The sequence below is a fragment of the Geotrypetes seraphini genome, chromosome 10 (assembly GCF_902459505.1).
Source record: "Geotrypetes seraphini chromosome 10, aGeoSer1.1, whole genome shotgun sequence".
Classification (NCBI taxonomy): domain Eukaryota; kingdom Metazoa; phylum Chordata; class Amphibia; order Gymnophiona; family Dermophiidae; genus Geotrypetes; species Geotrypetes seraphini.
In genome coordinates this window covers 131,422,791-131,450,164 of record NC_047093.1, presented here as the reverse complement: position 1 = coordinate 131,450,164, position 27,374 = coordinate 131,422,791, and the positions used below count along the sequence as shown (strand labels likewise).

At 44.7% G+C, this 27,374-nt stretch overlaps 1 protein-coding gene across 1 annotated transcript in view; it reads right to left on the bottom strand.

Moving 5' to 3' along the window:
* Positions 1–3,784: 3,784 nt before the first annotated feature.
* LOC117367634 (zinc finger protein 708-like) overlaps positions 3,785–27,374 on the bottom strand; it is a 33,128-nt gene continuing 9,538 nt past the window's right edge. Inside the window, exons 5-8 of the mRNA XM_033960393.1 lie at positions 25,425–25,553; positions 23,495–23,602; positions 16,327–16,440; positions 3,785–5,833 (exon numbers count right to left, since the gene is read on the bottom strand). Coding sequence (XP_033816284.1) covers positions 3,927–5,833; positions 16,327–16,440; positions 23,495–23,602; positions 25,425–25,553 — 2,258 coding nt within the window. The 3' untranslated portion in view covers positions 3,785–3,926. The remainder of the gene's footprint in view (positions 5,834–16,326; positions 16,441–23,494; positions 23,603–25,424; positions 25,554–27,374) is intronic.

The following is a 27,374-nucleotide window of genomic DNA, read 5'->3' as shown; positions in this document are numbered from 1 at the left end:
CTCTAAAACATGAAAGACCTTCAACCTGAACTTTAAGGGTGGCCACTGCTATATCTTTTTCTAGGCCCGCCTGAAGAAAAGCCAGGACCACCGAAATGGGAGCCCTCTCAGGCTTCACCTGACCCTTAGCACACCACTGTTGGAAAGTCTTCCAGGCTTTGGCATAAGAAGCCATAGAAGAGGGTTTCTTTGAGTGCAATAGAGTCAAGATAACTACACCCGAATAACTGCACTTCATCAAAGCTGAGTGCTCAAGAGCCACACCATAAGACCAAAATGTCATGGGTTCTCCAATCTCCAGTATTGGTCGCCGCACCTCAAGAAGGACATGGCGGTACTTGAGAGAGTCCAAAGGAAAGCAACGAAATTGGTAAAAGGGCTGTAACACTGCCCATACGCCGAGAGGTTGGATAGGCTGGGGCTCTTCTCTCTGGAAAAAAGGAGGCTCAGGGGAGATATGATAGAGACCTTCAAGATCATGAGGGGCATAGAGAGGGTGGATAGGGACAGATTCTTCAGACTGAAGGGGATAACAAGTACGAGGGGGCATTCGGAGAAACTGAAGGGAGATAGGTTCAAAACAAATGCAAGGAAGTTTTTTTTCACCCAAAGGGTCGTGGACACTTGGAATGCGCTACCGGAGGAAGTGATCAGGCAGAGTACGGTACAGGGATTCAAACAGGGATTGGACGGATTCCTGAGGGATAAAGGGATCGTGGGATACTGAGGGAGGAACTGGGATGTAACACAAGTATAGAAAGCTAACCAGGTAATAAGTATAGAAACCCAACAGGTCGTGCATGTGCAAGACCGTAGGGTTAGGACTTCGATGGGAAGATAGGACTTCAATGAGAAACCAAGGTGGCAAGGGAGCCCCTTCTGGTGATTCAGACAGGTCGTGACCTGTTTGGGCCGTCGCGGGAGCGGACTGCCGGGCAGGATGGACCTATGGTCTGACCCGGCGGAGGCACTGCTTATGTTCTTATGGCACCGGCCCCTGACTGTAAAGGTATCAATGAAGAGGGAACCGGAGTTTTTCGTCCCACTGAAGACAGACAAGATCCACAATACCATGGAGCTATTATAATCACTAGGCTGAGATGCGTTGCTATCCAGCGAATGACCTGACCGACCAGAGGCCACAGAAGGAACATATACAGGAGCTCATGAGCCAGCCACGGCTGAACCAAGGCATCCAACCCTAGGCTTCTGCGCTGTTTTCATCGACTGAAAAAGTGCCTGGCCTTAGAGTTCTCTGCTGAAGCCATCAAGTCCATCTGGGGCTGAACCCTTCTAGCTGGCCTGGAACTTCCTCCCCAATGTTAGAATTGATGTTGGAGGTAAAGTCTTGTGGGCCCGGCGCTTGTACGCGCCAGGCCTGGCTCGGGGAAGCAGCAGGGAGAAATTGGCGTGGTGGCTTGGGGGGAGGGCAGGGAGAGAAAGAAAGACAGGTAGGCAGGGGGAGAGAGAAAGAAAGACAGAAAGAAAGAAATATTGGCTTTACAGAAGAAGGAAGTGCAACCAGAGACTCATGAAATCACCAGACAAAAAGGTAGAGAAAATGATTTTATTTTCAATTTAGTGATCAAAATGTGTCCGTTTTGAGAATTTATATCTGCTGTCTATATTTTGCACTATGGCCCCCTTTTACTAAGCGGTTTTTAGCGCAGGGAGCCTATGAGCATCGAGAGCAGCGCAGGGCATTCAGCGTAGCTTTCTGCACTAAAAACCGCTATCGCGGTTTAGTAAAAGTAAGCATCCCTCTGGCTGGACTTTCTTCTGGAATGGTATGGGGGTATGTGTGAAAACTTATGGGTGCCAGGAAGGGGGGTTTGGGGAGGTGTCTGGAGGGGTGGTGTTGCTGGTTCATGGGTGGGAAGTTCCGGCGGGGTGGAGGCAGGAGGGAGTGGGCATCCTTCTTGGCAGGGTACTTTGGAAGGGGTTTTGGGGGTAGGAGGGAGTGAGCATCCCTAATGCTAGGGGACTTCATGGGGGTTGGGGTTCCCTACTGCTCAGCTGATCACGGTAGGGGGATTCCCTTGCAGCGATCAGCTCAGCAGCTGCATCTATTTGAAATGTATGCCAGCATTTTCCTGGCCTACATTTCGGGTGTCTGTCGCGCTCTAGGGAGAAGCCTAGGACCACTTAAGCTCGACAGTCACTTCTTGGTGAAACCATGCCCATGCCCAGCCTTGGGTGAACTTAAGTGTCCCAAGGCATCTCCCTCAACCGCAACAAATGCCTGCAGTGTAGGTGTCCCACCTCTGGATTTTTTGTTTAAAAAAATGTGCATCCCGATTGGCTGCTGGACAGTGGTAGGGTGCATACCGCTGCCTACAATCGGAACACCTGTTTATAGAATCAGCCCCTATGATTCTAACTTTATTACTGAAGGATTTATTCCATTGAGAACATTAATATGGCTTTTCCCAGCATGGATTCTTTCATGAGTTCCGAGTCTGTATTTAGTATTGAAACATTTACCACATTCAGAACATTCATATGGTTTTTCTCCCGTGTGGATTCTTTTATGAATTGCGAGACTACTTGTATTATTGAAGGATTTTCCACATTCAGAACATATATATGGTTTTTCTCCTGTGTGGATTCTTTCATGAATTCTGAGATTATATTTAGTACTGAAACTTTTACCACATTCAGAACATTTATATGGTTTTTCTCCCGTGTGGATTCTTTTATGAGTTATGAGGCTACCTGTATTATTGAAGCATTTTCCACATTCTGAACATTTATATGGCTTTTCTCCCGTATGGATTCTTTTATGAGTTATGAGGTTACCTGTATTATTGAAGGATTTTCCACATTCTGAACATTTATATGGCTTTTCTCCCGTGTGGATTCTTTTATGAATTATGAGGCAACTTGCATTATTGAAGGATTTTCCACATTCTGAACATTTATATGGCTTTTCTCCCGTGTGGATTCCTTTATGAGTTATGAGGCGACTTGCATTATTGAAGGATTTTCCACATTCTGAACATTTATACAGTTTTTCTCTCGTGTGGATTCTTTCATGAGTTCTGAGATTATATTTAGTATTGAAACTTCTGCCACATTCAGGACATTTATATGGTTTTTCTCCTCTATGAATGCTTTCATGATCTCTGAGATTATCTTTTCGATTGAAACTTTTATCACATTCAGAACATTTATATGGCTTTTCTCCTGTGTGGATTCTTTTATGAGTTATGAGGCCACTTGCATTATTGAAGAATTTTCCACATTCAAAACATTTATATGGTTTTTCTCCTGTATGGATTCTTTCATGATCTTTGAGCATATATTTTTGATTGAAGCTTTTATCACATTCAGAACATTTGTATGGTTTTTCTCCCGTGTGGATTCTTTTATGAGTTATGAGACTACTTGTATTATTGAAGGATTTCCCACATTCAGAACATTTGTATGGTTTTTCTCCCGTGTGGATTCTTTTATGAGTTATGAGACTACTTGTATTATTGAAGGATTTTCCACATTCAGAACATTTATATGGTTTTACTCCCGTGTGGATTCTTTCGTGATCTCTGAGCTTATCTTTTCGATTGTAACTTTTACCACATTCTGAACATTCATGCAGTTTTTCTCTTGTGTGGATTTTTTCATGACTTCTGAGATTATAGTTAGTAGTGAAACTTTTACCACATTCTGAACATTTATACAGGTTTTCTCTTGTGTGGATTCTTTCATGAGTTCTGAGATTATAGTTAGTAGTGAAACTTTTACCACATTCTGAACATTTATACAGGTTTTCTCTTGTGTGGATTTTTTCATGAGTTCTGAGATTATAGTTAGTAGTGAAACTTTTACCACATTCCGAACATTTATATGGTTTTTCTCCCGTGTGGCTTCTTTTATGTGTTATGAGGCTACCTGTATTATTGAAAGATTTTTCACATTCAGAACATTTATATGGTTTTTTTTCCCGTGTGGATTCTTTTATGTGTTATGAGGCTGCCTGTATTATTGAAAGATTTTCCACATTCACAACATTTATATGGTTTTTCTCCCGTGTGGATTCTTTCATGATCTCTGAGATTATCTTTTCGTTTGAAAGTTTTACCACATTCAGAACATTTATATGGTTTTTCTCCAGAGTGGATTCTTTTATGAGTGTTGAGGCTACCTCTACTATTGAAGGATTTTCCACATTCAGAACATTTATATTGTTTTGCACTAGAGTGGATTCTTTTATGAATTGTGAGGCTATTTGCATTGTTGAATGATTTTCCACATTCAGAACATATATATTGTTTTGCACTAGAGTGGATTCTTTTATGAATTGTAAGGCTATTTGCATTATTGAAGGATTTTTCACATTCAGAACATTTATATGGTTTTACTCCCGTGTGGATTCTTTCGTGATCTCCGAGCTTATCTTTTCGATTGAAACTTTTACCACATTCTGAACATTTATATGGTTTTTCTCCCATGTGGATTCTTTTATGAATTGTAAGGCTACTTACATTATTGAATGATTTTCCACATTCAGAACATTTATATGGTTTTTCTCTGGTGTGGATTCTTTTATGTGTTATGAGGCTACTTGCACTATTGAAAGGTTTTCTACATTCAGAACATTTATATGGTTTTTCTCCTGTGTGGATTCTTTTATGTGTTATGAGGCTACTTTTATTATTGAAAGATTTTCCACATTCAGAACATTTATATGGTTTTTCTCCCGTGTGGATTCTTTTATGTGTTATAAGGCTACCTGTATTATTGAAAGATTTTCCACATTCAGAACACTTATATGGTTTTTCTCCCGTGTGGATTCTTTCATGATCTCTGAGATTATCTTTTCGTTTGAAACTTTTACCACATTCAGAACATTGATATGGTTTTTCTCCTGTGTGGATTCTTTTATGAATTGTTAGGCGTTTTGCATTATTGAAGGATTTTCCACATTCAGAACATTTATATGCTTTTTCTCCCGAGTGGATTCTTTCATGATCTCTGAGATTATCTTTTCGTTTGAAACTTTTACCACATTCAGAACATTTATATGTTTTTTCTCCTGTGTGGATTCTTTTATGTGTTATAAGGCTACCTGTATTATTGAAAGATTTTCCACATTCAGAACACTTATATGGTTTTTCTCCCGTGTGGATTCTTTCATGATCTCTGAGATTATCTTTTCGTTTGAAACTTTTACCACATTCAGAACATTGATATGGTTTTTCTCCTGTGTGGATTCTTTTATGAATTGTTAGGCTATTTGCATTATTGAAGGATTTTCCACATTCAGAACATTTATATGCTTTTTCTCCCGAGTGGATTCTTTCATGATCTCTGAGATTATCTTTTCGTTTGAAACTTTTATCACATTCAGAACATTTATATGGTTTTTCTCCAGTATGGATTCTTTCATGAAGTATGAGGTTACTTTTTTGATTGAAGCTTTTATAACGCTCAGAATATTTAAATAGCTTTGCTCCCTTGGGGTTCATTTGATGCACTTGTTTCTTGCTAATGTTGATTACTTCATGTTTTCTCAGTTCAAATACCTGACTGAAGTTTGACTTCACAGTGAATATTTCCTCACATGTAGTGCTCTGACAAAGTTTCTGCCTACTGATTCTCTCATTTTGTCTGAGATTTGGGCAGTTGCTGGAATTTCTCTTTTGCTCAGTACATGCAATTGAGTTCTCTCCTGTTGGGGTCTTTTCTTTCATGCTAGGTGATTTTACACTAGTAATACCGTGTATATTATCAGCTGAAGAATCTAGGCTGTCTCTGGAAGGGTCTTTGTGTGTCCATTCCTCCCTCTGCTGTCCATAACATACTCTCACTCTCTTAATCCCAAATCCATCATCTGTCAGATAAAAATGAAAGTATATACGTAAATTATACAGCTAGTAATAACACAAATGGTGAAATTAGGTTCTTATCTGCTAATTTTATTTTTTTTAGCCTAAATCAAACACAAAGAAACAAAAATTGACCCTTGATACGCCACAGAACCAAAAAGCAACCAAAAATAAAAACACTGTGGAGAAGATGTCTTAGATGCAGGCTTTATTACATGATAAAACATCTAGGACCCAAATGATGGGGACTAAGGACCCAACACGGTCCGTGTTTCGACTACCCTGTCTTCCTCAGGCATCCTATGGATAAAAAGTTGAGTGAAATATATTTTGGAATGATATGTAGTTTATTTGTGAATTAAATTTGTGATTAAATTAACAAGTCAAAAAAATGACTGGTGTCAAAATGACATTTTGTGAATGTATAAGTCTTGGAAAATGTCTTAAAATGACCGAATCAAAACTGTGATAGAAAGTGTATAAAAAGGAAGCTCCATATTTAAAAATGGTGAAATAGCGAACTTGCATTTGATAGTGTAAAAGTGACGTATGAAGTGGGAGTGAGTGGATTTAAAAAGATACCCTTTCAGTGAAAAACGTGATAAATGTATACAGCATACCTGAAGGGGGGAAGAGAAAAATGAATGGACAGAATGACATTGTGAAATGTAAATACGTACCCTAAAAGTCCTAAGGCGAAAACACGTGGATCAAAGGCTAAAGACTAAAGTGAGTCTGTGTATATCGAGATAACTAGATTTGATATAAAAGCATTTACTATTAAAAGAATCCATTTTTATGTTCAAAAGACTAAATTTTACATTACATTACCTTACATTACATTAGTGATTTATATTCCGCTTGTGCCTTGCGGTTCTAAGCGGATTACAATTTATAAGACTGGACATTTCCAGTAGCGATGCAGTACATAGATTCAAGAATGTGTCAAGATACAATTGTTAATCTGGGTTTTTCGGAAGAACTTGAAAGCTAATAGTAGATTGTGATAAGTAGTTGTGATGAGTAGATATAATAAAGTCAGGATTCTGGTAGGTTGTTGTGATGAATAGAAATAATAAAAGTCAGGGTTCTGATGTATTGCTATGGTGGTGATGGTGGTGGTCATGAGAGTATTTTCTATTGTTGTTGAGGGGTTATGATGATGGAAAGTGTTTTTTGAAGAGATGAGTTTTGATTTCTTTTCGGAATATTTTGATGTCTGTTGAATTTATCAGTAGATTGTTGATGGTGGGATCAATCTTTGCTGCTTGTGTCGCTAAAAGGCTGTCGTATATTTTCTTTCGTCTTGTTCCGTTGAGAGGGGGGTGAATGAATAGGCTCCAAGTTCTCCTTAATCTATGAGATAGGTTACGGTGTACTCTGTTATTTAGGTATATGGGTGCTGTTCCGTGTGTTACTTTGTATAGTAGACAGTAGAATTTGAACTGGGATCTTGCTTTTATTGGTAGCCAGTGTGAGTCTAGGTATGCGTTGGTGATGTGGTCATATTTGCCAAGGGAGTAGATGAGTCTGAGGGCCGTGTTCTGAACCGACTGCAGTTGCCTTAACATATAGTTTGGGCAAGACAAGTAGAGGTATAAGGTTAAACTCAGGATTAGAAATTAAAATTCTACATCTGAAAACAAAACAAAATAACTAACATCCTAAATTGTGAAAACAAAATCTAAACACAGTATCTAAAAACAATGTGCAGTAAAAATCCATCAGTGGGGACCCAAGATTGTTGTCCCGTGTCAACTGGGCTCACGCCGATAATACAAGTAATGCAGTAAATGAAGCCTAACCGGTATATACGAGCAATGCCAAAATAAAATGAAGAAAAGAAGAAAGGATATGGAAGTAAAAAGTGCTTGCCAGTCCTGATCAAGAACTCTGCAGCTCAAATGCTGTAAAAAAACGTGCGATTGCAGGGGAAGCCATTTAACCAAAATGGTGGATCATCATGGAAACCGGAAGGGCCCGCGAAGTGATGTCAAAAGGGGGGGAGTCTAGAGTAAAAGTAACGTGATTAAAGAGAGGCGGAGCCCAGGGTGTGATGTCAAAAAGGGGGAGTCTAGAGTAAAAGTAACGTGATTAAAGAGAGGCGGAGCCCAGGGTGTGATGTCAAAAGGGGGGAGTCTAGAGTAAAAGTAACGTGATTAAAGAGAGGCGGAGCCCAGGGTGTGATGTCAAAAGGGGGGAGTCTAGAGTAAAAGTAACGTGATTAAAGAGAGGCGGAGCCCAGGGTGTGATGTCAAAAGGGGGGAGTCTAGAGTAAAAGTAACGTGATTAAAGAGAGGCGGAGCCCAGGGTGTGATGTCAAAAAGGGGGAGTCTAGAGTAAAAGTAACGTGATTAAAGAGAGGCGGAGCCCAGGGTGTGATGTCAAAAGGGGGGAGTCTAGAGTAAAAGTAACGTGATTAAAGAGAGGCGGAGCCCAGGGTGTGATGTCAAAAGGGGGGAGTCTAGAGTAAAAGTAACGTGATTAAAGAGAGGCGGAGCCCAGGGTGTGATGTCAAAAAGGGGGAGTCTAGAGTAAAAGTAACGTGATTAAAGAGAGGCGGAGCCCAGGGTGTGATGTCAAAAGGGGGGAGTCTAGAGTAAAAGTAACGTGATTAAAGAGAGGCGGAGCCCAGGGTGTGATGTCAAAAGGGGGGAGTCTAGAGTAAAAGTAACGTGATTAAAGAGAGGCGGAGCCCAGGGTGTGATGTCAAAAAGGGGGAGTCTAGAGTAAAAGTAACGTGATTAAAGAGAGGCGGAGCCCAGGGTGTGATGTCAAAAAGGGGGAATCTAGAGTAAAAGTAACGTGATTAAAGAGAGGTGGAGCCCAGGGTGTGATGTCAAAAGGGGGGAGTCTAGAGTAAAAGTAACGTGATTAAAGAGAGGCGGAGCCCAGGGTGTGATGTCAAAAGGGGGGAGTCTAGAGTAAAAGTAACGTGATTAAAGAGAGGCGGAGCCCAGGGTGTGATGTCAAAAGGGGGGAGTCTAGAGTAAAAGTAACGTGATTAAAGAGAGGCGGAGCCCAGGGTGTGATGTCAAAAGGGGGGAGTCTAGAGTAAAAGTAACGTGATTAAAGAGAGGCGGAGCCCAGGGTGTGATGTCAAAAAGGGGGAGTCTAGAGTAAAAGTAACGTGATTAAAGAGAGGCGGAGCCCAGGGTGTGATGTCAAAAGGGGGGAGTCTAGAGTAAAAGTAACGTGATTAAAGAGAGGCGGAGCCCAGGGTGTGATGTCAAAAGGGGGGAGTCTAGAGTAAAAGTAACGTGATTAAAGAGAGGCGGAGCCCAGGGTGTGATGTCAAAAGGGGGGAGTCTAGAGTAAAAGTAACGTGATTAAAGAGAGGCGGAGCCCAGGGTGTGGCCCAGGGTGTGATGTCAAAAAGGGGGAATCTAGAGTAAAAGTAACGTGATTAAAGAGAGGTGGAGCCCAGGGTGTGATGTCAAAAGGGGGGAGTCTAGAGTAAAAGTAACGTGATTAAAGAGAGGCGGAGCCCAGGGTGTGATGTCAAAAAGGGGGAATCTAGAGTAAAAGTAACGTGATTAAAGAGAGGCGGAGCCCAGGGTGTGATGTCAAAAGGGGGGAGTCTAGAGTAAAAGTAACGTGATTAAAGAGAGGCGGAGCCCAGGGTGTGATGTCAAAAGGGGGGAGTCTAGAGTAAAAGTAACGTGATTAAAGAGAGGCGGAGCCCAGGGTGTGATGTCAAAAGGGGGGAGTCTAGAGTAAAAGTAACGTGATTAAAGAGAGGCGGAGCCCAGGGTGTGATGTCAAAAGGGGGGAGTCTAGAGTAAAAGTAACGTGATTAAAGAGAGGCGGAGCCCAGGGTGTGATGTCAAAAGGGGGGAGTCTAGAGTAAAAGTAACGTGATTAAAGAGAGGCGGAGCCCAGGGTGTGATGTCAAAAGGGGGGAGTCTAGAGTAAAAGTAACGTGATTAAAGAGAGGCGGAGCCCAGGGTGTGATGTCAAAAGGGGGGAGTCTAGAGTAAAAGTAACGTGATTAAAGAGAGGCGGAGCCCAGGGTGTGATGTCAAAAGGGGGGAGTCTAGAGTAAAAGTAACGTGATTAAAGAGAGGCGGAGCCCAGGGTGTGATGTCAAAAGGGGGGAGTCTAGAGTAAAAGTAACGTGATTAAAGAGAGGCGGAGCCCAGGGTGTGATGTCAAAAGGGGGGAGTCTAGAGTAAAAGTAACGTGATTAAAGAGAGGCGGAGCCCAGGGTGTGATGTCAAAAGGGGGGAGTCTAGAGTAAAAGTAACGTGATTAAAGAGAGGCGGAGCCCAGGGTGTGATGTCAAAAGGGGGAGTAGATAAAAATAACTTGAGAAACTCTAACTTTACTGGGGTGGGGTGGGTAACTAAGGGGTGGGGATAGAACGAAGTTTCAGTCAAGGGGGAGATAATCTTCCAGACTTAAAGGTGACTGAGGCAAAAATATATAAACTCGAGGTGTGTACTCGAGTGGTAACACTAAAGAGTGTGTTCTGTGTTAAAAATAATGAATGAATGAATTGCCAAATAACAAAACCAAAGTGCATCTAATATAATAAAACGGTAAGCCGCATATGCGCACTTCCTATGCGTGCGTCCGTTTTCCATAAGCTGAAGTGACCCATAGGAAGTGCGCATGCGCGGCTTACGGTCTGGCCTCGCGCGAGGCAAGACAAGTTCACATGCGCGCCCTTCCCTGCTCTCCCATCTGTGGAGCGGTGGCTGCCGGCCGCTAGCACCCCCTGCCCTCTCCGTCGCCTCCCGGCTCCAGCGGCGTAGGCAGCACTATAAACACACTGCTTCGCGCCCTTCTCTGCCGATATCCTCTGCCGCGTCTCTGATGACATCATCGGAGACAGACGCGGCAGAGGAAATCGCCAGTAGAAGGCCGCGAAGCAGCGTGTTTAAAGTGCTGCCTACGCGGCTGGAGCCCCGAGGTTTGTCGGCGGTGGGAGGGTCAGGAGCAGGCCGGATCGACAACGGCAGTAAAAGAAGGGGGAGGGGCCGAACGGAGCAGGGAAGGGAAGGTAAGAGAAGGGAAAGGGGGAGTGGGGGGAAAATGCTGCTACTGCTTCTACACAGGAAAAGGGGGGGATAGGAGGGAAATGCTGTTGCTGCTGCATAGGGAAGTGGGATGGAAATGCTGCTGCACAGCGGGAGGGAGGGAGAAAGAAAGAAAGAAAGAAAGACACAGGGGCAGGGAGAGGGACAGAAAGACAGACAGAGAAAGGGGGCCAGAGAGAGAGTCAGCAAGAGAAGGAAAGGGGACTGCTTTGGGGGGAGGGGTGTGCTTTGGGCAAACAGCTTTGCTCTGGGGGGGAAGACAGAAGGGGCCATGGAGAGACAGAGAGAGGGATAGGGGGCTGCTTTGGGGGGAGGGGTGTGCTGGGGGGAGACAGAAGGGGCCATGGAGAGATAGGGAAAGGGGGCTGCTTTGGGGGGAGGTGTGCTGGGGACAGACAGCTTTGCTCTGGGGGGGAAGACAGAAGAGGGCCATGGAGAGGCATTTGGGGGGGAGGTGGGTGCTGGGGGCAGACAGCTTTGCTCGGGGGGGAGGGGGAGACAGAAGGATACAGACAGCGGCCAAGGAGAGAGAGATAAAGAAACACAGACAGACAGATACATCTATTCTAGCACCCGTTAATGTAACGGGCTTAAAGACTAGTATGATATAATACATATGTGATGCATAAAATAAATTGATAAGTGAAAGGTACTTTAGGTAGTGAAAAGTCAGAGAAAGTACTACATAAATGTGTGATGGTGAGGAATCGTTTCCGACGTGTTCTCTCCGGTAGACTCAATTCCCTCTTTGACATATAAAGAAATACCACCTTTTTGACCCACTCTGTTTCTGCGGTATAGCTTGTTTCCCGGTAGCACAGTGTCCCAGACGTTTTCCTCATTACACCATATTTAGAACATAAAAACAAAAGAAACGCCTTCACCGAATCAGACCCTTGGTCCATCTAGTCCGGCGACCCGCACACGCGGAGGCTTAACTAGGTGCTTCCTGATGAGACCTTGCTTACCTGTATCCCTCAATGTGATTTGCAAGGAGGTGTGCATCCAACTTGCCCTCGAATCCCATAATGGAGGTCTCCGTCACAACCTCTTCCGGGAGAGCGTTCCAAGCATCCACCACTCGCCGTGTGAAACAGAACTTCCTGACATTTGTCTTGGGCCTGTCGCCTCTCAATTTCAGTCCGTGACCTCTCGTCCGAGTCACATTTGACAACGTGACTAACGATGCTTCTTGCTCTATTTTGTCAAATCCTTTTAGTATTTTAAATGTCTCTATCGTATCCCCACGCAGTCTTCTCTTCTCAAGGGTGAACAAGCTCAGTTTTCTGAGGCGTTCTTTGTAGCTCAAATTTCCCATACCTTTTACTAGCTTTGTGACTCTCCAGCAGGGTTATATCCTTCTTTAGGTAGGGAGACTAGTGTTGGATACGATACTCCAGGTGTGGCCTGACCACTGCTCTGTAAAGCGGCATTATGACGTCCGCCGATCTACTCGTGATTCCCTTCTTTATCATGTCCAACATCCTGTTGGCTTTCTTTGCCGCCGCTGTGCATTGTGCCGACGGTTTCAGAGTCCCGTCTATCAGTATCCCCAGGTCCCTTTCCTGTTCGCTCTTGCCCAATGCCACACCTAACATTTTATATTCATGTTCCTTGTTTTTCATGCCCAGGTGCATCACTTTGCATTTTTCTATATTGAACTTCATCTGCCACTTTTCCGCCCATTTCTCTAGCTGCTTCAAATCTCTCTGGAGTTCTTCACTGTCCATTTGTGATCCAGCTGACCGACATAGTTTCGTGTCATCTGCGAACTTGATTATATTACTTGTTGTTTCCTCTTCCAGGTCATTTATGAATATATTGAATAAGATTGGCCCAAGGACCGAGCCCTGGGGCACACCGCTTGTCACCTTTTCCCAGTTCGAGAACTTCACATTTATGCTTACCCTCTGCAATCTGCTCTCCAGCCAATTGGCTATCCATCTTAGTATATCCCCTTCAATTACATGGATTTTATTGTAGATCTTTTTTTGCATATTTGTCCTGTAATCTATTTCTCCACCCAATCTATTAAGTTATTTATGTTAATGCTATCTACTTTATATTCATTATATCAATGTGTTTTATACTATGTATTTCATCAACTGGGGGACATCATGTTTTTTTACCAACTGGGGGACATTTTTCATACACTTCTTACGATTCCTCACCATCACACATTTATGTAGTACTTTCTCTGACTTTTCACTACCTAAAGTACCACACGTTTATTCACAAATAAACTGCGTATCATTCCAAAATATATTTCACTCAACTTTTTATCTGTAGGACCCCTGAGGAAGACAGGGTAGTCGAAACACGGACCGTGTTGGGTCCATAATTCCTATCATTTGGGTCCTAGACATTTTATCATGTGGATTAAATGACTGTATCTTCAATAAAGCCTGCTTCTAGGACATCTTCTCCACAGTGTTTTTGTTTGCTTTCTTTTAACCTCTCCAGACTAGAGAGTTGCGCGGGAACAGAAATCCTACCCGTCCCCGCCAAAGTCCCACCCGTCCCCGTGAGGACTCCCACCCGTCCCCATGAGGAATCCCTCCGTCCCCACCCGTCCCCGCGAGGAATCCCCTCCGTCCCCGCGAGGAATCTCCTCCGTCCCCGCCCGTCCCTATAAACTTCAGAAATAGATATTTCATTTAATTATGCTACTGAATTAAAGGCTCTGGTAGAAACCCATTTAAAAATAAGCAAAAAGACTTTATTAATTTGGAAATATTAATTGGAAAGAATACATACTTTGTAAACGGGTTTCTACCAGAACCTCTAATGTTTATAAATTTTTATCAACACAACTAATATACTACTTTATCCTGAAGCAAAAAAAAAAAAAAAAGAAATAGAATTTTTTTCCTACCTTTGTTGCCTGGTTTCTGCTTCCTCATGTTTGCATTCAATTCCTTCCATCCACTGTCTCTCTTCTCTCTACGTCTTCCATTTGCTCTGTTACTGTGCCTCTCCCTTTCTCCCCCCTTCCAAATTGGTCTGGCACCCATCTTTTTCCCTCCGCTCTCCCCATAGTCTGGCACCTCTGTCTTCTTCCCTGCCAACGTCTTCTCCCCACTCCCTCTTCCCCATTTCCTTTCAGTGTCCTTCTCCCCCCCATCTTCCCCATGTCCTTTCAGCAGCCTTCTCCACCCCTTTGTCTTCCCCAGTGCTTTCAGGGTCCTTCTCCCCCCTCTGTCTTCCCCATGTGTTGTCAGGGTCCTTCCCCCCTCCTCCCGTTTTCCCCATGTCCTTTCAGCGTCCTTCTCCACCCCTTTGTCTTCCCCAGTGCTTTCAGCGGCCTTCTCCCCCCTCAGTTTTACCCATTTCCCTTAAGCGTCTTTTCTTCTCCACTCCACCTTTCCTCCCTCCCTGCCCCTTACCTTTGTGGCACTTCCACACCCGACCGACAACAGAACAGGCTCGGTCGGACAAATCTGGAGTAGTGAAGCTGCTGTAAGAGGTAATTTAGATTTGCGGCTACAGGGCAGGGAGGTTTGTCGGCCGGTCCTGTTGTCGGTCGATCGGGGGACCTGACTGGCTGTGCACACTCCCCGGGGCACACCGCCCCCCCTCCTCTTTCGTACGCCATTGCCTTCTTCCTACCTGTCCTGCTGCACACAGCCGACCGGAAGTCTTCCCGATGTCAGCGCTGACGTCGGAGGAAGGGAGGGCTTTGCTTGAGCCCTCCCTCCGACGTCAGCGCTGGCATCAGGAAGACTTTCGTTTGGCTGTGTGCTGCGGCAGGGCAGGTAAGGAGAAGACTAGCCTCGCGGCTCGAGTGCACTGCGATCCAACCCCGCAGGAATCCCGCGACCCTAGGGGGCGTCCCCACGGGATCCCCGCGACCCAAGGCGGGAACCCGCGGGATTCCCGCCGTCCCCGTTCCCGTGCAGCTCTCTATTACAAACCCAACGCCTTAAGGACATGCATCCAGAAATGTCATTCAGAGTCAACACACCTACGCCATCTAATATCACCAGATACTACTTAATGTATATGTTTTATTGTCATGTCTATATTGTAAATTATGTCATCTCTGTCCTATCTCGATTATATTATGGATGTACTTTGTAACCCGTTTCTGGGCTCCTTTGGAGGACTATGGACGGTGTTGGGTCAAAAGCGCGCCGGGATAAAGGTGCGTGCCGAAAAAAATGACTGTTTTAAAGGGCTCCGACGGGGGGCTTGGGGAGGAACCCCCCCACTTTACTTTATACAGATCACGCTGCATTGTGGGGGCGTTGTGGGGGTTTGGGGGTTGTGACCCCCCCACATTTTACTGAAAACTTCACTTTTTCCCTAAAAAACAGGGAAACAGTTAAGTTTCCAGTATAATGAGGACGGTTACAACCCCCCAAACCCCTCACAACGCCGCCGCGATCTGTATTAAGTAATGTGGGGGGGGTTCCCCAACAAAACCCCCTGTCAGAGCCCCTGAAAACACTCTTTTTCTTCGGCGCGCGCTTCCGTCTTGCGCTCAGTTGTCGGGGCGCGCCTTTGTCTTCGGCGGTTTTGTCTATGAACCCTATGGACTTTTCCTCCAGGAATTTGTCCAAACCTTTCTTAAAACCAGCTACGCTATCTACGCTTACCACAACCTCTGGCAATGCGTTTCAGAGATTAATTTATTTTCTGAGGGAAAAAATATTTCCTCCTATTGGTTGTAAAAGTATTTCCCCTGCAGTTTCATCGAGTGTCCCCCTAATCTTTGTAATTTTTGACGGAGTGAAAAATCGATCCACTTGTACCCGTTGTAGACTTCAATCCTATCTCCCCTCAGCCATCTCTTTTCCTAGCCTTTTTAATCTTTCCTCATACGAGAAGAGTTCCATCCACTTTATCATCTTGGTCGCTCTTCTTTGAACCTTTTCTAGTGCCGCTATAGCTTTCTTGAGATAAGGAGACCAGAACCGAACGCAATACTCCAGGTGAGGTCGCACCATGGAGCGCTACAGAAGCATTATAATATCATTAATCTTGTTAATCATTCCTTTTTAATTAATCCCTAGCATCTTGTTTGCTTTTTTGGCTGCCACCGTACATTGAGCAGAAGGTTTCATCGTATTGTCTACGATAATACCCAGATCCTTTTCTTGGGCGCTAACCCCCAAGGTGGACCCTAGCATCCAGTAACTGTGATTCAGGTTGTTCTTCCCAATATGAGTTTGTCCACATTAAATTTCATCTGCCACTTGGACGCCCAGTCTTCCAATTTCCTAAGGTCCACCTCCAATTCTTCACAGTCCGCATGCATTTTAACAACTTTGAACAGTTTGGTGTCGTCTGCAAATCACCTCACTCGTCATTCCAATTTTCAGATTGTTTATAAATCAGTTAAAGAAAGATGTGCAGGAGAAATTTACCTTTTATTTTCTTTTTTTAGCATTGTAAACCGGCCAGATACATGCTGATGGTCGGTATATTAAAAAATAATAAAACTTGAAACTTACTCAGTACGGAACGATGAGTCTGTTCAGATGTCTCTGATGCAGGAGGATCTATGAAGGGGAGATCCTCCTCTTGTTTAACGTTCAGCGAGAACACGGATGTCACAATCGGAAACCCTGTTACAAGAAAACACATCTAGGATTCACCAAGAATCTGACAATGATAAATTAGGAAATAGATTTTAAGTCTCTAGTGGGCCCTTTTTGCTAAGGGCCTCTTCTGTTAAACTGTGCTAGCAGTTTCTAGCACGGGGGAGCCGTGCTGAATGGTCCGCGCTGCTCTCGACGCTCATAGAGTTCCTAGGAGCGTTGGGAGCAGCACGGGCCATTCAGAGCGGCTCTCTGTACTAAAAACTGCTAGTGCAGTTTAATAGAAGAGGGGGTAAAGCTTAGTGCATACTATTGGAATTAGCGCATGCTAAATACTAAGAAGCCCAAACATATAATATGGGCTTCTAAGGATTCAGCATCCACCACTTCCATCTAAGCTTAAGTAAAGGGCCCCTAAATGTTTAATGTCAATCGTGCTCTGAAAATGCAAAGCCTGCTTACTCTTGGTGGGCTCATTCGGGTTTCCTTTTTCCTCCAATTCAAAGTGTTGCGGAAAATATTTATCATAAGAACATAAGCAATGCCTCCACTGGGTCAGACCCGAGGTCCATCGCGCCCAGCAGCCCGCTCACGCGGCGGCCCAACAGGTCCAGGACCTGCGCAGTAGACCCCTATCTATACCCCTCTATTCCTTTTTCCAGCAGGAAATTGTCCAATCCTTTATTGAACTCCAGTACCGTACTCTGTCCTATTACGTCCTCTGGAAGCGCATTCCAGGTGTCCACCACACGCTGGGTAAAGAAAAACTTCCTAGCATTCGTTTTGAATCTGTCTCCTTCCAACTTTTCCGAATGCCCTCTTGTTCTTCTATGTTTTGAAAGTTTGAAGAATCTGTCCCTCTCTACTCTCTCTATGCCCTTCATGATCTTGTAGGTCTCTATCATGTCTCCTCTGAGGCTCCGCTTTTCCAGGGAGAAGAGCCCCAGGCTCTCCAATCTTTCAGTGTATGAAAGGTTTTCCATGCCCTTAATCATTCGTGTCGCTCTCCTCTGGACCCTCTCAAGTATTGCCATATCCTTCTTAAGGTACGGTGACCAATACTGAACACAGTACTCCAGGTGCTTGAATATAATCTTGAATATAACATCAGGATTAGCGATTAAATTACCTGTTAATAAGAAATAGGAAAATGAAATTTACTTTCTATTTGTTGAATTCCATCTATTTCCACGAGTGTCTTTGTCTCTGTGGCAATTTTGAGACCAACGCTCTTGCCCTCACTACACCCCATAGACTGCCAGGGATTGTAAAATAGGCCCAAGGGGGCACCTACAAGTGAGAAGGGAGTCAAGGCAACTTCTATTTAGAGGGGAGACAGACAAACAGGATGAAGCACAAATTTTCAGCTTCCACTAAAGTCAGTGATCCTCAAACGATTGTCGCTAAACCAGTTTTTGGACGAACGGATTTGCTAACCTGACGCAGAAAATGGCTCATCACGTGGTTTTCTGCAGGACTGCTCATTCTCCACCCCGGCCATGCAAATAAGCTCATTTATATTGAAATGCCACATAAACAGGCAGAGCGACTGATGCTCTAACATAGCTTCCCGATGCACAAAAATAAAGTGATCGCTGTCCCACCGATACAAAAATATTTATAACATGCCAAACTTTTTATTATTAATGAGCACTTATGCTGTGTGTGCGTTACACATGCACAATATCTGCCCCATTAAAAAAGAAAAAAAGCCCCCCCCGCTCGCTGATGACGGACCTCCCCGACATCCCCCTGATGACTCGGCACCAGGGACCAACCCCTCCCCCCGCACCAGCGAAAATTGGCAGGAGGGATATCCACTCCCTCCCATCAACAGAGGCCCACACCCTGCACCAGGTGCCATCCCTCCAAACCATTCCCTCCCCTCAACCTCTTCTCCCCCCCAAAAAAAAAGGCAGGAAGGATGCCCACTCCCTCCTACCAACAGATGCTCCCCTAAACCTCCCTCACCCCCTACCCGGGCATCCCTCATGCCAATTTTTTATTGCGTGGGGTGGGGTCGGCATGGCCAGAAGGAGTAGGCATCCTTTCTACAAATTTTCACTGGCACAGGGGCTCACCTGTGTCTGTTCGTCAGGGAGGGCCGTCATCAGCAGAGGGGGGGGGGGGTTCTTTTTTTAATGGGGCAGATATTGTGCGTATGTAATATACACAGCATCTGTGCCCATTAAGAGAAAAAGATTTCCTGCCCTGAATAGCTGAATGGCAGGAGGCTTCCCCTGCCGTTCAGCTGTTTGGGCTTCCCCTTCCGGCTCTGCGCATGTGTAAGAGTCGCTCTCACAGCGATCAACCGGACGGGAGAGACTGGGATTACGACGAACCTCTGCGCAAAATCTTTTGTTTGTTTCAATACATTTTTATTAAGATTTTCAAGAAAAGAACAATAAGCAAACTTCAGGATGAACAGCAACAAAATAGGACCAAATCACACCAACTAACAAATTGTGCAATACACAAGACATAAAGAAAAAAAAAATTGTTGCATACTCGACAGCAAGCAAGATATATCGCTCATAAGTACATCATCATCAGGGGCGGAAAATTTCATGGCGACACCAGAAAGTATTTCTTTACAGAGAGAGAGGTTGATCATTGGAACAAGCTTCCAGTGCAGGTGATCGAGGCAGACAGCGTGCCAGACTTTAAGAATAAATGGGATACCCATGTGGGATCCCTACGAGGGTCAAGATAAGGAAATTGGGTCATTAGGGCATAGACAGGGGGTGGGTAAGCAGAGTGGGCAGACTTGATGGGCTGTAGCCCTTTTCTGCCGTCATCTTCTATGTTTCTATGTTTCTATCATCAAACAATAGAAACTGCGCACCCCATATCATCCATAATTATCTAGTTCCCCAGCCCTCCCATCCCACCCCATCTCTTCTCTCTGTTAACACACAGACATCAATTGTTTGAGAGCAACCCCCCTCCCCAAATTAAACAGCATCAATTAGCTACTGATTTTCTGCAGAATCAACAACCAGACCTTACATTGGGTCTCAAAGTCCTTTACGTTTAGTCGTTATACATTCCAAATGAATTAGACATTGTAGACGGGCCTGCCACTCAACTATGGAGGGTGCCTCCTGATCTTTCCGATGCAGTGCAATTAGGCATTCAGCCGCCACCAACCCTTGGCGGAGCAAACGGCTTTGCCACTTCAAACATCTCTTATTAGTGAGCCCCAACAACTCCAATCCAGTTTGTCAACTGTGTCGTCAATTGAGTCCAGAAATTTTGAATACATGCGCAGGCCCACCAAATGTGTAAATGTTCCCCCTGTATACCACATCTCCAGTATTTATCTACCACCGAGGGATAAATAGTGTGTAAACATGTTGGGGAAAGATACCATCTAGACAGTACCTTGTATGCATTTTCCTGCACCAATGCCTGTTGGACCTCCAAACAAATGGTACACCATTGGATTTTTGTAAAGGATTGATTCAAGTTGCTTTAGAAGGACAACTAAACTTCTCCCCTCCCTGAAAGTAAGCATACATCACTGAAATCGGCCTTGGCACTCTACCCAATAAGACCCATAAATTTTCTAAATACTCTGAGGGTACTGAAGGAGAATCCAACCAGCCTTGCCGCTGCATGAAATGACGGAGTTACATATATTGCAGAAAATCCCCAGAAGGGATCTGATAATGATCCTGTAGGACAGGGAAAGCTATTATCCGACTTCCAGATAGGAAATCGCTAAACACCTGGAGACCTAACTCTTCCCATCTAGCATAAACCCCACTGTCCCTCCCCACAGCAAAGGTTGGTTCTTCCCTAAGAACAGCTAGAGTGGATATCCTACCCCTTCATTCTCAATTTCCCCCAAAGTTCTATCAAATTATGCACATAAGGGTTGGTCACTTGGCGTAATCTCTCCCAAGTAGGATATGAAGCCCACATCCATCGTTTTAAGGGCTGGGGGCCCACAAAGGATTGTTCAAGCTGCACCCCAGGGTTGGTATCTGAAATTGACTGATCTAAAATAAACCTCAATTGTGCAGCTTGATAGTACCACTGCAAATTAGAAACAACTTTACCCCCTTGTTCCCTTGTAGCCCAAAGAGTTTTCCTCCCCAATCTAGGGGATTTGCTCCCCTCCAAATAAATGTAGAACATTCCCTCTGTAACTTGTGTAAGAGTCCTTTTGGCATCTGCATGGGTAGAGATTGGAACAAGAGCCGTAGCAAAACATTCATCTCCAATACAGCTATCTTACCCCACCAAGGCAGCCATAACTCCTTCCAACTTTGAAGATCAGACCGTACCTGCCGCAATATCCGCTCGTAATTACACTGAGACAACTGGTTCAATTGACGTGGTAGGTAAATCCCCAAATATCTAATTTGAGGCCCATCAATTTTAAAAGGAAATACCACCCCTATCCTTTCTTCATCCTCATCGCTCAGATGTACTCCCATAAACTCGGAGTTGTTCATGTTGACCTTAAATTCCACTAATGCTCCATATTGTTGATGAACATCCATTATGACCGGAAGTGTAGTCTCCGGATCCCTCATATAGAGTAAAATATTGTCTATGAATAATGCTATCCTGTGGTCCTGGCCTCCTGCCCATATTCCCCTCAGATCTGGATGCTCCCTAATATACACTGCCAAAAGCTCCACCGAAATAGCAAATAAAAGGGATGATAGGGGGCAACCCTGTCTCATTCCCCTCCCGATCTGAAAGAAATCCGTATAAGAGTCATTAATCTTTAAACAAGCTCTAGGTCGAATATATAAAGCCTGAACCCAAGAGCAAAAGACAGGTCCCTGGCTCATTTTTTGCATCACAACCCATAAAAAGTCCCGATTTACCCTATCAAAGGCCTTCTCTGCATCAATGGCCAACATAAGGGACTTGTCCCGAGGGCTTCAGGGTAAAGTAACATTATTCGCCGATGACGCCAAAATATGTAATATAGTAAGTGAAAGCAATCTGCAGGATAGTATGACGCAGGATCTGTTTACATTGGAAAACTGGTCCTCGACATGGCAGCTGGGCTTCAACGCTAAGAAATGTAAGGTCATGCATCTCGGCAGTGGAAATCCATGCAAAACTTACACCTTAAATGGAGAAACATTAGCTAGGACTTCAGAAGAACGAGACTTGGGAGTAATCATCAGTGCAGACATGAAGGCTGCCAAACAAGTAGAGAAGGCCTCATCCAAGGCAAGGCAAATGATGGGATGTATCAGTAGAAGCTTCATCAGCCGCAAACCTGAAGTCATAATGCCACTATACAGAACCATGGTCAGACCTCATCTGGAATACTGTGTGCAATTCTGGAGGCCACATTACCATAAAGACGTGCTTAGAGTTGAGTCGGTTCAATGGATGGCCACTAGGATGATCTCCGGGCTTAAAGGTCTCCCATACGAAGAAAGACTAAACAAATTGCAGCTCTACACTCTAGAGGAATGCAGGGAAAGGGGGGACATGATTGAGACATTTAAATACATCACAGGACGTGTCGAGGTGGAAGACGACATCTTCTTTCCCAAAGGACCCTCGGTCACAAGGGGGCATCCGCTCAAACTCAGAGGAGGGAAATTTAATGGTGACACCAGGAAGTATTTCTTCACAGAAAGGGTAGTAGATCACTGGAACAAGCTTCCAATGCAGGTGATCAAGGCCACTAGCGTGCTTGACTTTAAGAATAAATGGGACATACACGTGGGATCCCTACGAGGGTAGAGTTAAGGAACTAGGTCATCAGCACTCAGACTTAATGGGGTGGGTCAGAAGAGTGGGCAGACTTTGATGGGCTATAGCTCTTTTCTGCCGTCATATTTCTATGTTTCTAACGCTGTTTTCTCTGGATGCCTCTTTGCATGCCAAATCAAATGCAAAGTACGACGGATATTATCCTGCACCTGCCATCACATAATAAAGCCTGATTGGTCAACATGGACAAGTCTTGGGAGTACTCCGGCCAACCTATTTGCCAAAACCTTTGCTATAATCTTAACATCTATATTTAATAGTGAGATAGGTCTATATGATCCACAGCCTGTGAGATCTTTTTCCAGCTTTAACAAAACTGTAATCCCTGCTTCCCCCATGGAAGGAGGCAAGGACCCCCCTTCTTGCACCCCATTAGCCACTCTCGCTATGAGGTCTCCCCAAATCTCTGAAAATTTCTTATATAAAAGAGACCCATAAAACCATCTATACTTGGCGACTTGCCCAGTTTCAATTGTTTAATCACCCCTAAAACTTCCAAAGGGGTAATAGGTTTACTCAATTCCCTTTGATTCTCCCCAGTCAACTGAGGGATATGCAAACATTGCAGAAAGGTTTCCAAAGCTTGTCCTCTATCTCCCTGCTCTTTTTGATATAACTGGGTATAAAATCTCATTAAACTCATCTGAATATCAGTATCTGTCCTATCTCGATAGTTGACCAAGCTCCCTACAATCCAGGAGGCACCCATAATAGAAACCATAATATCAAGACTACAACACCAGATATAGCCAATCTTCTCTCCAAACCACATGCCATAATCACATGTCTACACGAACACAAACCAAGTTATCTGTGTCATGAACCCTATTGAAATAACACAATCCCTGGATTGCATTACATTCTAAATTGTACATCGCGTTGAACTCCTTCTGGGACATATTAGCAATCAATAAATACTAATGTAAAGCAATGTCTAACCAGCTGCTTCTTGCAGTACTTCTGCTATTGAAAGTATTATGCACACTGTATACACTTAAGGCAGGGATCTCAAAGTCCCTCCTTGAGGGCCGCAATCCAGTCGGGTTTTCAGGATTTCCCCAATGAATAAGCATTGAAAGCAGTGCATGCACATAGATCTCATGCATATTCATTGGGGAAATCCTGAAAACCCGACTGGATTGCGGCCCTCAAGGAGGGACTTTGAGACCCCTGACTTAAGGGAATTATGTACAAAAAAAATCCCAAAATAATGTACAGAAAAATAATACAACATATTGAACAGAATAGTATTTGTGTCTACGTGAAAATTTAGAAATACTCCACAACAACTAGCAAGGATTTGATTATAAAGGAATTGTTGGCTCACCACTCTTGGTATTAGTATCCTCAACCACTCCCTCCAGTTGGTCACTGTCGGGATCCTCTTCCATTTTCATGATCTCTGTTGTATTCTCTGCAGTGTAACATTGGCTGCCTGTAAAGAGAATGGAAAAATAGCTTCAGGTTTAAAGGAGAGATTAGAACCTAAGAAAAGTAGTATTTTGCTAATACTGAGATGAGGGGAATATTATGAGCTCTGAAAAATCAAGTGTCCTGGTGGAAGGAGTTAAGGACCCTCTGTAGCTCGGAAAATGAACCGTGACATTCAACACAAATAGGATGAGAGACAGAAGAGGAAGAGAAAGGAAAGGAAGAGAAAGGAGAGAAGGAAAGGAAGAGAAAGGAGAGAAACATGGGAAAAGGGTGAGGGAGAAGAAGAAAAAGAGAAGGCATAACCCCCCTGCCCCCTTCCCCCAAATTAGATGCAAACAACTGCAAATACAACGCTAGGGCACCCCAAAGGTGCACAGTACAATGATGTATCATATACAATAATATAACAAGCATGGACAAAAGAAGAGTAACTTCAACCAAACTCCCCCCCCATCCTACTCTACAGAGGGTGAGCGAGATTAATGCGGGCGGAAAAGCACTCCGAGGCCCTGGACTCTTATGAGCCCCGAAGATGCTGCACCATCCCCTCCCCCACCTAAGTCCACTTATCCTATCTGTGACTAAGTGCCAGAACCTTTCATTCCCCCCACCTACCCTCCCCAATCCCTCCTCCCCCCCAATGGTACTCTCCACCCCGCCCCACCAGTACTCGCCATTACTCTCCCAGCCCGACTATCTGAGCACCCAAATTAGGACACCCATCTTAAGACCGCACTGCGGCCCTTTGGATGCAAGGCTTGCAGATATGGCTCCCAGATATTCAAGAACATCTTTCGCTTCCTGGCCCCCTCCGGCATCTCGCGCCTCCCAGATGGCCAACTGATGCAAACTGGTTCCGCCAATGCCAAAACGCCGGAGGGTCCGGGACCGTCCAGCACTGAAGAATACATTTCCAGGCCAGTAAGCTCATCTTCCTGCACAGAGCCCGATACCCCCTAGGCAAATGGCCAAAAGCCTCTGGCAGATCCAAGACAAAGTGGGCCGGGGTACTGTGCAAGGCTCTCCCAATTAACCCTGACATGTAAGAGATTTTTCGCCTCCAGAAGCACTGAATAATAGGACAGGACCAAAAGGCATGTCACAATGTGTCCCCCCCTAACACATTTATGACACGGTGGTGTAGGGAAACCGCCACTGTAATACAACTGCGTACAAGTGTAGTAGGCGCGTAAGGTCACCCTATAATATCTTTCCCTCAACCAAGCACATGGGGTCACCCCAGGCGTCGCCCTCAAGGTACGGGCTACATCCCAATGTCCCAATTCCCCCTCCCATTTACCCTGGATGCCCAGGTAGTCCTTGGCTGGTTGTAACTCTTGCAAACCAGCATGAATGCTAGACACCGAGAGGGACACCCCCCTCCTCCCGAGCAAAAAACTCCCACAGCCGGACCCCCAAGTGCTTGCGCAATTGTGCTCTGTCGAGGGATCCCACATAATGCTCCACTTGAAGACACGCGAACTGCGCTCCCCAGGTCTTCCCCCCACCTTAGCTAGCAAATCTGCACGGGTCAACAGCTCCCCATCATCCCCCAAAATATGTTCTAGACATGAAACTCCTTTCGCTCCCCAGGACAGGTATCCTTCCCAAAATTAAATAAAATAGAAAAGCAGACCTGACAATGAAAGGAGAAAAGTAAAAATAAGGGAACTAGAAAACCCCCATAATCCTCCCAGCAAAGGTTAAAAGAGGGACTGTGATGATAACACCTCGTTCTCATTGTGCCAGATCCAGAGGAGGAGTCTTACTTATTGGAAAAGTTTGTATCCCGTCATTACTAGTTTTAATTCAAACTCCATCACCTGTTTCATGAAGTTCCTCACATGAGTCTGTGGTGGTCAGATTTCCTCTTTCCTCAGATCCTGGAGGGTCAGTCCTGAATCCCTCTTGCTCAAACCGGATTAAAATCTCAGGCTTGATACTGTTGGAGCCTATTACGGGATGATAGTTTTCATTAGTACAATATGTTTAAAAAAATATTACCCCAGACCCCGATTATCTTATTACTGAAGTGGGCAAGTCCTTTCCTCAAGAGCTACAAACAGATCTGGTCATCAGGAGGTTTGTTTTATTTCTTTTTACACAGATTGATTGATTTAGAAGCATTTACATTTGCCACCTTCTGTTGCCTGACATCACCAACTGGAGATCTGCTAAAGTGTTCGTATTTAATGAGACGGGGCTGGAGAGGTCGTCAGCCCCCAGTAAGTTCATTTATTCTTGATATACGACTACTACTATTGTACACAGCGCTGTACAAAGTCACAAAGAAGAAGACAGTCCCTGCTACAGCTGAATCTGCAAAACATCTCACGGGCTTACAATTAAAATATTGAATTACAATCATAATAAAAGAATTAAAATCATTAAGGGGCCCTTTTGCTAAAGCTTAGAGTGTACTAATGCTTTGTGAAATTTAACCCATGGAAATGCCCTAACTTTACTCAGTGAGCTAAGCGGGTAGTGGACTGAACACCACCCCTACCCGGTTAAATTTCTAGACTCCAATTCTGAGCGTGGCGCAGTGGTTAAAGCTACAGCCTCAGCACCCTGAGGTTGTGGGTTCAAAGCCACGCTGTTCCTTGTGACCCTGGGTAAGTCACTTAATCCACCCCCCCAAAAAAAAATTGCCCCGGGTGGTGGACACATGGAACGCGCTTCCAGAGGTTGTGATAGGCCAGAGCACAGTACAGGGGTTCAAGGAAGGTTTAGATAGGTTCCTAAAGGATAAGGGGATTGAGGGGTACAGATAGAAGCAGAGGTAGGTTAGAGAAATGGTCAGGAACCACTTCACAGGTCATGGACCTGATGGGCCACCGCGGGAGCAGACCGCTGGGCGCGATGGACCTCTGGTCTGACCCAGTGGAGGCAACTTCTTATGTTCTTATGTACATTAGATAGATTGTGAGCCCGCCAGGACAGATAGGGGAAATACTCAAGTACTATAGAAAACTGAGCAGTCAGAGGGGATATTTAAGGTGTCCGGGTCAGTGTCCCTGAATATTCCCTTCTGGGCAGCTCAGCATAAGAACATAAGCAGTGCCTCTGCTGGGTCAGACCAGAGGTCCATCATGCCCAGCAGTCTGCTCACGCGGCGGCCCATCAGGTCCAGGACCTGTATAGTAATCCTCTATCTATACCCTTCTCCCGATTGGTGAGGCCCGACTTTAGTGCAGGAAGAGGCGGTTGGAGCATACTGCGAGTGATTTCCTTCACTCGCTGGCGCTCCAGCTGCTCTCTCCTGCTTCTCCGGCCGCCCTCTCCTGTCTCCCCCCCCCCCCTGCTAAAAACAGTATTCGCATTTTTTCAGCATTCGCGGGGGGTTCCCGGAACGAAACCCCCGTGAATATCGGGGGAGTACTGTATTCCCACTGTGAACTGCAATATCATTATATTCACAAAAGGCTTTTTGACCCATGATAAGAATTGATGCCTTAATGCACCGTTTAATGAGGTTGAAGCCTCTCCTATCCAGTTGCATGGTTTTAAATATCAACCCAAAAAAGAATTCTTAGAAGGCGAGGAGGAAAACAACAACAACGGCACAAAGGCCCCGATTCTACAGTCAGGCATCAAACCTAAGCAACCATTATCAAATCACGCTCAGCACTCTGACCTTTAGATGTCCCCAATTTATGCCACGGTCTTCTATGCCTAAAGATAGGCACCAATATCAAAGCCTAACGGCACCTGATTCACAAAGAGACGCCCAACTCAAAACCACGCCCAGGATCCGCCCCCCCCCTTAACCA